Source organism: Ailuropoda melanoleuca, chromosome 4 (assembly GCF_002007445.2).
Source record: "Ailuropoda melanoleuca isolate Jingjing chromosome 4, ASM200744v2, whole genome shotgun sequence".
Classification (NCBI taxonomy): Eukaryota; Metazoa; Chordata; class Mammalia; order Carnivora; family Ursidae; genus Ailuropoda; species Ailuropoda melanoleuca.
Window position 1 is genome coordinate 14180656 of NC_048221.1, and position 13797 is coordinate 14194452.

The 13797-nt window shown below is 44.6% G+C and overlaps 1 protein-coding gene across 5 annotated transcripts in view; it reads left to right on the top strand.

Moving 5' to 3' along the window:
- Nucleotides 1-13797, top strand: part of GATAD2A (GATA zinc finger domain containing 2A) — a 97804-nt gene that overhangs the window by 34698 nt on the left and 49309 nt on the right. For all 5 annotated transcript variants that reach the window (XM_034658128.1, XM_034658131.1, XM_034658129.1 and 2 more), the window contains one exon: nt 3834-3922. In XM_034658128.1, coding sequence (XP_034514019.1) covers nt 3908-3922 — 15 coding nt within the window. In that variant the 5' untranslated portion in view covers nt 3834-3907. Of the gene's footprint in view, nt 1-3833; nt 3923-13797 lie in introns of those variants that run through there.

The following is a 13797-nucleotide window of genomic DNA, read 5'->3' on the forward strand; positions in this document are numbered from 1 at the left end:
GCTACTTTCTTAGCAAGTGTGATCTCTCTTAGACTGGGAAATCATTGTGTTTGAGCGGATTGCCGAGTTGGGGTGGTGTGGGTATGCGTTATACCCAGGTGTGGGGTCAAAGCCAAGCCATGAGGATATATCAAGGGAGTAGAAGAGTCTCTTATGAGTTGGTAATTGTGTACTTAAGGGTTACTTGATACTGTTTTAAATGTATGGGTTGGAAATAAAAACAGTAAAAGCTCTCTAAACCCAGCCAGTGCGGGTGGATGGCAAAACAGTCCAGATGATGTATCAGTAAAAAGCAACTACAGTTTATTTTAGAGAAATGCGCCTAGTTCTCATGGTGCTAAGTGATCTCTGCTTGGTTTCCGCTCCTTTGTGAATTTCACACTATTTGTATAGAGGGACTGCTGCTGTGGGATCCTCAGATAGGTTCCTTCTCTTTCAACGTTAAATCATCCCCGCCCATTCATGCTGTAAATGTTTATCAAGCACCTGGTGTGTGTCCGACACTTGTTTTTGGTGCTTGAAATAAAATCACGCATCAGGCAGACAAGATACCCCTTTCCTCGTGGCCTCTATGTTCTTATTAGGTGAGAAAGTCCTTAGACAGTAGCTGCATAATAGGGAGTACGCAGAGAGGCCAGGCCTGTGGGAGAGAAGGAGCAGGGTGGGCCTCTGCAAAGGAGACGTTTTGAGCAGTGACTTGGCAGGGAGTGGGGGAGGGGGCATGGACGTGGAAGGATCTGCCATCTAGGGGGTGAGAGTGATCAAGGCTGAGGGAGCAGGTGTAGTACAAACAGTGTAGTGGCTGCTGTTAGAATAGACCATAAAGACATTCCTGAGAAATTGTGTGAAGCTGAATATGAACTGGACATTTGCTGACATTTAGGGATTATTATATGGCAGTTATGTTTTCAAAGGTCATTTTCAATTTGGGATGGCAGTTGAAGAAGTGATTGTTAAAGTGATAAAGTATCTGGGATTTTGTTTAAAACATAAAAAGACCCCAAGGTGGGAGGGTGCCTGGTGTGTTGGAGGCGTGACCGGGGAAGCCAGCATGGCTGGGGAAGGATGAGCAGGTGGGCACAGGGCAGGACTCTGGGGCCAGGAGATGATAGGATTTCACTCTGAGTAAACACCAAACACGGTGTGGCCAGCAGAGGTACAAGAAGCTGTTGGACTTCAGATGTGTTTTATGAGAACCAGTAGCTTTTCCTGATGGACTGGATAGTGGGGTAGTCTTATGAAGAGGGCAACTTCAGCTTTTAATCTGAGCTGCTGAAAGACTGGGTTTGCCATGAGCTGAGATGGGGAAAGCCATGGTTGAGTGTGAAAGTGGGAATTTATGTTAAAATATCGTGCACATTGTGTTCTGTCCTATGATGCAGGATATGTGTTGTGATAACACATTAAGATGGCCTTCTTCCTTGCAGGGTTAACTGTCCAGGAAATTGTCCAGGGTGTCTTGTGGTCTTGCAGAGTGGGATACTGGATCTTTGTTGAAAATCAGTTGTCCACAGGTGCATGGGTGTATTCTGTTCATACATCTCTCCACTTTTTCACACTGTCTTGGTTACTGTAGCTTTGCTTTTTTTTTTTTTTTTTTTTTTACGAGGAGGAGGGAGGGGCATAGGGAGAGTGAATCTTAAGCATTCTCTATGTTCAAGGCAGAGCCCACTGCGGGGTTTGATCTCACAACCCTGAGATCATGACCTGAGCCAAAATCAAGGTGCCCCTTGGTTACTGTAGCTTTATGGTAAGTCTTGAAATCAGGTAGGGCAGGTCCTCCAAATTTGTTCCTCTTTTTCAGTTGTTTCACTATTCTAGGTCCTTAGCATTTCTGTGTAAATTTTAGAGTCAGATTGTTTTTTCTAAAAAAAAAAAAAAAAATTCTGGTAATTTTTTATTGGGTCTGCATTCAATCTGTGGATCAATTTGGGGGAGAATGGAGACCTCCTGACTCAGGGACAAGGCATATCTTCATTTGGGTTTTCTTTCATTTCTCTCAGTGACGTCTTATTGTAGTTCCAGTTTATGGGTCTCGAACATTTTTTTTTTTTTTGATGGGCATTGAAGCAAAGTTTATTGAGTGACATCAAAGTGATAGCACAAAGCTCCTGAGGAGGGAGGTGACCCAAGAGGGTTGTCCTTGAACATCTTTTTAAAAATTAAATTTATCCTGGGGCTCCTAGGTGGCTCAGTCAGTTAAGCATCCGACTCTTGATTTCCACTCAGGTCATGATCTCAGGGTCCTGGGATGGAGCCCCACCTCGGGCTCCTTGCTCAATGGGGAGTCTGCTTGAGGATTCTCTCTCTCTCCTCTCCCTCTGCCCCTCCCCTCCGTGTGTGCGCGCGCTCACGCACACACCCCCTTTCTCGAAAATAAATAAGGATAAATTTAATTTTTTTAAAGATTTAAGTATTTCATGTTTATGCTATTGTAAATGAATTTTTAAAAATCCGTGTGTGGAAATACTGCTGAACTTGTATTGACCTTGTTCCTGAAGAGGGTAGGTGTTCGGAAAGCTGCTTCTGGGCTTTTTCCCCTCCATGGCAGAGTGAGGCCATGGCTCAGGAGATATGAAAGAACTAGGAAACTATGTCTTCTGGCCTGAATGGGGCCAAGAGTGGCAGAAAATGCCCCCCTCTCCAGGAACTAGCCCTGGTGGTGGCTGCAGCTGGCCCTGGGCCTCACTGAGGAGGATGCCATGTGCTCCTCAGTGCCCAAAGGTCTTTCCATAGAGTTCACTGATATTTGCTTATTTTGCAAGTTCTCCTGTGGGAGTGTTTCTCACTATCCATGAACTGTGAATTGCTGTGAACCCAGTTTAAAAATAAAGGTTTCATATCAGAGCCAAGCTCCTGGTAGTCATGTGGGCGCAAAGAATGACAACAGAGGTGATACTGACAATATTCGGCGAGCTACAACTGACAGCACTGCCTAGGAGTCAGGGATTTGGCTGGTTCTCTAGGTTTAGCCTCTGTGGGTGGAGCCCTGCATCTCTGATGTCACAAAGGAGGGGGGATGTCCTAGGGCCACACTGTCTTCTGTGACCTTAGGAGAGTTCTGAACATTCTTGATCCTTAATTTTCCTGTCTGTAAAACAGGCAGCTCCTTCCTCCCTGGGCAGTTTTGTAATCCCTGTGGAAATGATCCCCAGAGTAAAACTTCGAGTTGCCTTATGGAGGTAAAGTCTGCCAGGCTCCAGGCACTTTGCACCCTCAGCTTCTTGAGGGCAAACCCTGCAACGGCCTGGAATGGTGGATTGTGGACCGGGGAGCAAAAAGGTCATGTCTGTAGAGGGAGACCTGGGTAACTCTGGGCAAATTCCTGAATATTGGACACATTAGATTCCTTATCTGTAAAATGGGGATGATTACGTAACCCCAAGATTGTTCTGGGGAGTCAAAGAGATAGGGAGTTTTAGCATAGTAACTGGAACTCGCTACTGAGCACCTATTAAATTCTAGATATTACTATTTCTCGTATTAATGTTATTACTGTTATAACCAAAACGTTGAACCATTTTCTGTATATTCAGTGTGTCAGCATGTGGCTGCTTATTACCACCTCATGTCTCTGTCCATATTGCTGATGTCAGTGTCTGGGATGCTAGGGTTTATTGGTTAGCACTGTATAGGCCATAGGTCAGAGAGTAATAGAAATTTATTTCCTCAGCCGCCCCCCCCCCGCCATGTAAAGTAGCAGAGGCAGAGCTATGGTTGAAATCTAAAATTTTGCTATGTAATTCCAGGGATGGGAGATACTGAAAATTGTCCATATATTCCAGAAACTTTCCTTGGAAACTCAGTGTTTCTTTTTCTGTCCTTTACTTTAGGTTGGTCAGCACGTTGACACAAGTTGCCTTTTGACGTAGCTGCCGCCATGGCCAGCTGGTAGGACCAGCATCCCATGCACAGAAGCCAGGTGAGTGTTTAGGGTCTGGTATCTGTGGAATGAAGGCTCTTGACTTGCCCAGCGATCCTCATTCAGCTCCTTGGACATTTGAAACCAAGCACTGCTTCAGAAGCTTATAGCTGCCATCCTAGAGGAAATGGAGGGAGGCAAGTTCCTCCAGGGTTGTGTACTGGGCTGTCACCACGGGATCACCTAGGCCCTGCCCATTGCTTCCAGGGAGGCCATTTACTCTCCCTTCCTGTCTCAGGGTTCACTCACTTGAAAAGCCCAGGCCTAAATAAAATAAACCTTCCTCGGATATCAGGAGCAGAGGACAATTGTGGCCAGGTGGCTTTTGCCCTCTGGCCATTTTTATGATTTCCCAACACTGACCAAAATGAGTAGAATTTTTCCCTGACCACTGTCTGTGCCACAGGGTCTGGCACTGGTGCTTGGAGCTGGTTGCCCTGACCCCTGACTCACGCCTGTGAGGATACTGAGCCGGCCTCACCCTGCTTAGGGCTCTCAAGTGGATTCTCAGGGGCTGTCAGAACCCAGCAGGACTGATCTTGACACCTGGTTGGGATTTTTGTCTTGTTACCAGCAGGGTCTGGCCAGCCATGTTTTGGCCCAGGACTGTCTGTCTGGAGAAGAATGTAGAACTAAGAGTTAGAACTTGAAGGCAGGTTGGCAGGAAACTTCCTTGGTTGGGTCAGCTGCTTCCTTTTCCAGGCCAGCCAGCAGGTGACTTGCTGAGGGGTGCATGCCCCTCTAACAGCGCCATCGCTGCATGGGATGAGAACCAGCCGCCTGGATTTGCCCGCTTCTTGACTAGAGTTGGGATTGGTTTTGTGAAGTTTTGGCTCTTATTTGCATATAAAAAAAAAAAAAAAAAAAACCAAAACACAAAACAACCACATGAGCATGGTCAAGTAATGCTGTTAGTGGGAAAACATTTCCAGAATGTTCTTCTAACAAACAAGCTTTACCAGTGCTTTAAAGAAAATTTTTTTAAAATTTTATTTGAGAGAGAGAGCAAGTGCAGTTATGAGTTGGGTGGGGGGCAGAGGGAGCAGCAGACTCCCTGCTGAGCAGGGAGCCCAGCTTTAAAAAATTTTTTTAACGATCAAGATATAATTTGTCTACCATGCAGAATTTGTCTACCGTACATTTCACCCATTTATAGTATACGATTCAGTGATTTTTTTTTTTTAATTTAAGAGTTGTGCAACCATCACCTCTGTCTAGTTCCAGAGCACTTACCACCTCAAAAAGAAACTCCATCCTCATTAGCTGTGACTCCTTCTTACCTCTCTCCCACTAACCTGCTTTCTGTCTCTATGCATTTGCCTGTCCTGGACGTTACATATCAACAGAGTCATACAATATATAACCTTGTGTGTCTGGCTTCTCTCAGCATAGTTTTTGAGGTTCATCCACATTGTAGCATGATTCAGTGCTTCATACACGTTTATGGCTGAGTAATAATTCCATCCCATGGATGGACCACTTATTCATTCATCCGGGATAAATTTGGGTGTTTTCACCTTTTGGCAATTGTGAATAGTGCTGCTATGAACATTTGTGTACACAATATGTGTGGATGCATGTTTTGTTCCTTTGGGTATATAGCTAGGAGTGGAATTGCTGGGTCATATGGTAACTGTTGAACATTTGGAGGACCTGCCAGACTGTTGTCGTGGCAGCTGTACATAGCCCACCCCTACCTGAGGCCCCCAGAGTTCTCTGGAGACAAGAAGTGACCTAAAGTCTCGGCTGGTTTCCTAGAGCTAAATGAGGATTGGATCATCAGTGTTGATGCTTGATACCTGGTCCTAGTGGCTTGTTACTTGGTGCTGGTGGCATAGTGGGACATCCACAGAGGGTGGGCCTGGCACTTGGCTGTTGACAGGCTATCTTTAGACATTAGCATTTAAAAATCAAGGAATTTTACATCTGAAAAAGGTCTCACTTGAACCCCAGCCCAGTGGGGTTAATGACTGCCCTTGTCTTGCAGCTCACTTCCTTGTCTGAAGGCAGTGGCCTGGCCTAGGGTTCTCTGAGGTTCTAGGGTGGCTGCTCCCCCCTCTGCCTGGTTCTTTGTTAACTCAGAGGTAGTGAGTAATTGCTGAATGGATGGATGGATGGATGGATGGATGGATGGATGGATGGATGAATGAATGAAAGGAAGAAACAAACAAACAAACCTCTTCCTTCCCTGTCACAGGGCTAGCAGGGAAGACACAGCCATAGCATTAGAAGCGGACGGTTGGGGGTTTAAACTCCTGGAAGTCATCCTAAGTATTCTTTCTGGCCTTGCCTCTCCCCATCCAGTACATGAAGGGGCTTGATAGGAAAGGGACAGTCTGTGAACAGTTATGGCATGTGATAGCTAATGCCAAACAAGCAAAAACACCCTTGAATAATTATTTTTTAAGATTTCTAAATATGTCAGCTTGTACTTTTTGTTGTGGTGTATAAGTTACCTCAGCAAATTGATTTTGGGTTTTCTCTGGTTAATACCAGCCTGCACCCACTTTCAGTTGTACCATGGCCTGTGGTCACCTAGGGTCTCTAGGGTCTCCACATTTCTGCCACCCAGGATTCAGTGGGCACAGAAGATGAGCAGGGCAGGAGGAAGGCTGGCTCCTGGCGAGCCCTGAAGCACACACATAGCCCCCACACAGCGCTCCACCCGGTACACAGTTGAGGTGTGCACATCTTGGGTCAGACTGCCTGCTTGGGCTAATGGATGTGGCATCTGCCCCTTGAATTTTGCTTGTCAGGAGCCATATTTGTTCAAGTACACACTGCTCATGTGCAGAATGACTAGCCTTATGTTGGGTGCTAAGGATTAAAAATGGGTGTGACTTACAGAAAAACAGTTCACAGAGAAAGTAAATGCAGATGGCCCTAACCAAAGTATGGAAGATGCTCAGGTCTTTCTGATACTAAGAATAATGCTCATTGGAGCTTCCCCAAAACAACATTTCTGACCTTTTGTCCGCAGAGGTGGATACCAATCTGTAGGTGGAAATCAGGCACTGCCATATGTTGCTTTTGGAGGTTCACAACTCCTCGGAGAGAGATTGGCTTACCCTTTGCTCCAGAAATTCCACTTCTAGAAATGTATCACAAAGATACACTGTCAAAAATAAGAATTGTGACAAGGATGTTCATTACAACATTCTGAAGTAACAAAGCTGGAAATGACTTAGATGTTTGTCAGTTGGGGCTGGAGACCAGTGGGGGTGGATCTCCTGGTGGGGTGGCATCAAGCCCCTGAAGGAAAGAAGGAGACGTCCTCATGTGATGGTAACAGGAATTCTAGGGTGAAATCAGAAGTGGAAAAAACAAGATGGAGGATAAATAGATATAGTGCACTTACCTATCCAAGGGAAGGTGGGGGGACATGGATGTATGTGTGTATGTTTGCTTGTATTTTAAAGTATAGGAAACCTAAACCATAAATGAACAACATGGTCATTTCTGGGAGGAAGGCTGAGAGGAGACAGGGTTATTAGGAGATATCCCTGGCTTTCTTTTCTATGTAGCACCAGATGGGTGTTTTACATAATTATAAACACAAGTATGGCAGATGTTGTGAGGAGGGGGGAGAGAAGTGACCCCTAAAAACCAAAAGCAAAAGGAAATGAATGTGAATCTAGGTATATGTCAGTCATGACTCAAGTTGGTGACTTAACGTCTCAGAGAGGATTTTCTTCGCTAGACTTTTAAACAGAGTAGACTGTAAATGTTTTAGTAATATGCCATAAGGGCAAAAACTTCTTTTTAAAAAATCATTAATTATTTTTAGGAATTATTTTTGGTTTTAGGTTAATAATACCAATAGTCTTACTGTTATATACAGTAGTACCTCCTTCCCTACAAGGACACTTTCCAGGACCATCATGGGATGCCTGAAAATGCAGATAGTATCAAACCCTATATATACTATGATTTTTCCTATACATGTATACTTACAAAGTTTAATTTAAAAATGAGGGACAGTCAGAGATTAACAACAATAACTAATAATAATAGAACTGTTATAGCTATACTAAAATAAAAGTTGTATGAATGTGATCTCTTGCTCTCAAATACCTTAGTACTGTACTCACCCTTCTTGTGATGATGTGAGATGATAAAATGCCTGTGATGAGATGAAGTGAGGTAAATGACGTAGGCATTGCGACATAGCATTAGGCTGCTGTTGACTTCCGTTGGTATGCCAGAGGATCATCTGCTCCTGGACCATGATTGACCAACCGCAGGTAACTGAAACTGTGGATAAGTGGGGACAACTGTATTGTAGGAGAAAGCAAGTAGTTGATGTCTTTAAGAATCAGAATTTTCAGCATCAAAGAAAAATACAAGTAGAAAATCAAAGCACTTAAATTAAAACAGAACTTCCTGGAACTCCCTGTACCCTCACTGTGTCCAGTGTGGCACCTGGGATAATTTGAAGAAGTCAAATTTTCATTTTATTTAACTTTAGTCTATTTCAGTAGCCACATGTGGCTAGTGGACAGTGCAGCTATTAACATATTCTGGCTAATTAAAATGAAATGATGGAATTATAAGCTTTTAAGTTTTCAGACACCTAATGAAATGGTTAGTCTAGACAGTGATCTTCCATGGCTGCCTGCCCTCAAGAAGGGTGTGCGTATTTCTGGAGTGATGTGTGCTTGGTTGGGCCTCAAAATCTAGTTTACAGTAAATTAGGGGCATGTTGCGTTATACCACAGGGATGCCACCGGCAAACCCGACTGTGGGAAACAGGATAAATAAATGTATGGTTGAAAGGAAAGGTTGTGGGGGCACCCATAGATTTCAACCAAGTGTGACTAACAAAGATTAAGAAACGCTTGTTAAGGGGCACCTGGGTGGCTCAGTCATTGAGCATCTGCCTTCGGCTCAGGACGTGATCCTGGCATTCTGGGATCGAGCCCCGCATCAGGCTGTTCTTCTGGGAGCCTGCTGCTTCCTCTCCCACTCCCCCTGCTTGTGTTCCCTCTCTCGCTGGCTGTCTCTCTCTCTCTCAAAAAAATAAATAAAATCTTTAAAAAAAAAATGCTTGTTAAATTGCTGGAGGTCAGCTCATGGGATTGTGGTTTGTTTGTGCTGTAGAGATAAATACTGGCCAGTTCATTCATAAAATGAATGCTGTGTAGGATTTACTTCATAGGAGGTAGTAGGGTGTGGGGGAAGGCCGAGCGTGGAAGACCTGCAACCTGGGTGGTGCATGTGCACTTTGAGTCATGCCTTTCTTGCTACTTCTGTGGGTATGTTTGCAGTTTTCCATAATCGAAGATTAGAAAAATGGACTTAACCCAGGCATTCCCTCAGGGAGCTTTATAACATGTCACCCAGGGCAGGGGAGACAGCTTTTTACAAAAGTGAGAGTGGTGGCCACTTGTGGTTAGTTAAAATTCAAGGAGAAAACCTTCAGAGATTCTGGAATTGTTGTGAGCGGCTGTAGCTGGTGGCCTGTCAGGTGGAAAAGCCTCCGATTACAGTATTGTTACTTTCTGTAATAATAATACTCACAGCTATTTCAAAGAGCCTTCAGGGAGCATTAGTGATAAAGTGGGTATTGTTCCCATTTCACAGGGGAGGAAACTGAGGTGAAGCAGGCATTCTGGTTTCTACCTGATGCACTGTGATCCTGATGGCACCTTCCTTTCCCTGAGCCTCTGGCCTCCCTCCCCAGTACTTGGAGCTCATTTTACCACTGCTTGTGCTTCTTCACCTCAATACTTTGACTCTGTGATATCCCATACTTTGTTTTCTGACATAATATATTTTTGATTAGAGACCAGTCTCACCTCATTGGTGTCATCTCTCCATAGTAGCCATAGCTAGTTGAGAGAGGATAAAATAGATGGTTTGATCCTGTGTGTGGTCTAGGGACCTCATTCTGTGTCTCTCGGCCTGGTGTCCACTGTCCACCCACCTACCTCCTTGTGTATCTTCCCAGAGTTTCCTGGGAGGGGAGGCCTGTCATGGGGTCCAGTCAGCCCCCTGGTTCCTGGTAGAAACTAAGCAGGTATTTGGATGAACGAGTAAAACACCTCGGTGACTGAGGTGGGTGGCACATTCCCAGAAGTGTATTAATATAAAGCCATAGTGTGTGGTGTTTTGGTTTTAGGGAGTGTAAAGTCTGTAATGAACCTGACTTAAATCATGTTCTGCTGGTGGTGGCTTGTGTGGCCCCAGTTATCTGAGGCCTTGCCCTCTTTTGCCTTGGCTTCCCATTGCTAAATTGATCTTTGCCCACGTGGCCCTGCTCCCAGGCATTAGCTCCTTTGCTTGGAGGCAGTTCTTAGTTCCCACTTGTGTGGTGGGTTTGTTGTGACTTCAGTCGCTGTGAGAACTGGATGGTTGATTCACAGAACCTAAAATTCGCCATTTTAGCCATTTTAAAGTTGGCATTTAGGGGCGCCTGGGTGACGCGGTTGTTAAGCGTCTGCCTTCGGCTCACGGCGTGATCCCAGCATTCTGGGATCGAGCCCCGCATCAGGCTCCCTGCTCCGCTGGGAGCCTGCTTCTTCCTCTCCCACTCCCCCTGCTTGTGTTCCCTCTCTCGCTGGCTGTCTCTGTCAAATAAATAAATAAAATCTTTAAAAAAAATAAATAAAAGTTGGCATTTAATACACTCACAATATTGTATGATCATCTCTGTCAAATTCCAGAATGTTTTAATCCCTAAAAGAAGCCCGTACCCATTAGCAATCACTCCCCACTCTTCTGCCTCTGTTCGCTTCAGGGCCCTAGCAACCACTAATCTACTTTCTGTCTCCATGGATTTGCCTGTTCTGGGCATTTCATATAAATGGAATCATTTTTGAGTCTGTGTGGCCTTTTTTATGTGGCTTCTCTCACTCAGCATAGTATTTTCACTGTTCATCCATAGTGTGACATGAATCAGAACGTCATTCCTTTTTATGAGTGAATAATATTTCGTTGTACGGATATATAATTTTGTTCATCCGTTCATCTGTTGATGGACATTTGGGTTGATTCTGTTTGTTGACTGTTGTGAGTAGTGCTGCTTTTAACATTTTTGTATAAGTTTTTGTGTGAATATGTTTTCATATCTCTTAGCTTATGTACCTAGCAGTAGAATTGCTGGGTCATAAGGTAATGCTGTATTTAACTTTTTGAGAGACTGTCAGACTGTTACCCACATCACTGTGCCATTTTATGTTCCCATCAGCAATGTATGAGGGTTCCAGTTTCTCCACCTCCTTGACAACACATGTTTTTTCTTCCTTTTCTTTTTCTTTTTTTTTAAATTATAGCCATCCTAGTAGGTATGATGTAGTATCTCATTGTGGTTTTGATTACCATTTACCTGATGACAAATGTTGCATATCTTTTCATGTGTTTATTGGCCATTTGTATATCTCCTTTGGAGAAATGTCTCTTCAAGTCCTTTGCCTGTTTTTGAATTGGATGTGTTGTTTAATTGTTCAGAGTTCTTTATATGTTCTATACACTGGACCCTTATCAGATAGATGATTTGCAAGTATTTTCTCCCATTTTGTGGGTTATTCTCTCTCTCTCTCTCTTTTTTTAAGGTTTTAAGTAATCTCTACACCAAATGTGGGGCTTGAAGTTACAATCACTTCTGACTGAGCCAGCCAGACCCCCCTCACTCTCTTGATAGTGTCCTTTGCACATTAGATTTTAGTTTTGATGGGGACGCCTGGGTGGCTCAGTCGGTTAAGCATCTGCCTTCAGCTCAGGTCATGGTCCCAGGGTCCTGGGATCAAGTCCCACATCCGGCTCCTTGCTCAGTGGAGAGCCTACCTCTCCCTCAGCCCCTCACCCTGCTTGTGCTCTCTCCCCTCTCTGACAAATAAATAAATAAAATATCCCCCAAAAAATAGATTTTAATTTTGATGAAGTCCAGTTTGCCTTTTTTTTTTCTCCTGCTGTTGATATTGTGCTTTTGGTTTCACATTTAAGAATCTGTTACCGAGGGGCGCCTGGGTGGCACAGCGGTTAAGCGTCTGCCTTCGGCTCAGGGTGTGATCCCAGCGTTATGGGATCGAGCCCCACATCAGGCTCTTCTGCTGTGAGCCTGCTTCTTCCTCTCCCACTCCCCCTGCTTGTGTTCCCTCTCTCGCTGGCTGTCTCTATCTCTGTCGAATAAATAAATAAAATCTTAAAAAAAAAAAAATCTGTTACCGAATCCAAGGTCATGACTTACCCTTCCTTTTTTTCTAAGAGGTTTATAGGTTTAGCTTTTTTTTTTTTAAAGATTTTATTTATTTATTTGACAGAGACAGCCAGCGAGAGAGGGAACACAAGCAGGGAGAGTAGGATAGGAAGAGGCAGGCTCCTAGTGGAGGAGGCAGACGCTTAACAACTGCGCCACCCAGGCACCCCTATAGGCTTAGCTTTTAATAGTTAGGTCTTTGACCTGTTTTGAGTTAATTTTTGTTAAAAGGTAAGGGTTTTGGTTTTGATCCTTATCTTTTTTACTGGCATGAAAACATTTTGGCTTATTTAACCAGGAAGGGAAAGAGTGATAGCTAGGAATTCTGAAAATACTTTTTCTTATGTTTCTTATGTTTAACACATATATGTTGAGCATTTATTCTGTCCTGGGCTCTAGGATGGTAGCACTGAACAAAGAGGTGTTCCTTGTCTTATGGAAGATGGGGTTAGGAGGGTACACAGAGAGATGAGTAAATAGAATGTTAAGTGGTGATGAAGTGGGAAAGAGGTTAAAAATCCACGGAGGGTGTTATGTGGAGGGGAGATAATGTCATTTTGCTATCTCAGCTGAGACCTGAAAAAGAGGGTTAGTTCAGAGACCTGGGGGAGGAGCCTTCCAGGCAGAGAGAGCAGGAAGTGCAAAGGCCCTGGGGTGGGAGTGAGCTTGACTGTCAGGAGCAGCCAGAATGTCAGTGTGCCCTAAGAGAATGGGGTGAGGATGGAGTGGGGCACAGGTTGCCCGAAAAGGTCAGAGAGGCTGACCTGACCTTAAGGCTGCGGAGAGGGCCTTGCTTTTATGTTGCATAGTATCTTTTACAAAAGGACCACTTAATGTGATACCCTCAAGTGCAGTTCTGCTGTTTCCTGGTGATTGTTGTAGGTATCTGAACAACTCCCTGCCTGAGGAAAGATTTCCACTTACCGGGTAGAGGCAAAAGTGGGATTTCTGCTTCAGCTCTCGCAGCTGTGCAGAAAGTGCCGAGAGAACTTTTCATTGGTAGCAACTGTGGACTTCATTGAGACCAGAAACTTAGTCCTAAAAGTAAGTTTCCCTGCTGGCTCTGATCCTCCGGGGTCATTTGCTGGTGTGCTGTGATACCACAGAATATATGCAGGGAGGAGCTTGACAAAGGAAGTCCAGGAAAGGCCTCCAGGTGTTACCATATTGCTGGGTGCCCTGATGAAAATGACAAAAGAGTCACCCCGGGTTCCCCCACTTTCTCCTCATATCTCCTCTTAGGAACGGAGGTGAGTTTTTTAGTCCTTCCTGCATTTGTCTGTGCAAAACCTTCCTGCCATTTCCAGCCACGGGCCTCTGTGGAACTGGTGGTTAGAGCTGTGGCTTGGCCCTAAGGGAGTTGGCACTTGAAGGGTTAAGGCTTCCCATTTTGTGATGTGACACCCGATGGGCATGGAAATGGCAGGTGTAACCCTTTGTAGGCCATGGAGGCACATGACCCAGGAGGCAGCTGGGAAGGAACAGAGGGCTGTTCCTTCCTCATGGGAGGCAAATGTACCAACTAGCCCTTAGAGTGACATCCAGCGCCGGGGTGACTCCTGGTTACTGTTTCCCTGTGGACATTTAATATTGCTCAGATTCCCCTTCACAGGCAGTACCTTTGTTTCTATATTGTGTGTTCCCGCAACAGCATCTGTTTCTTTCTGGCTGCAGGGTT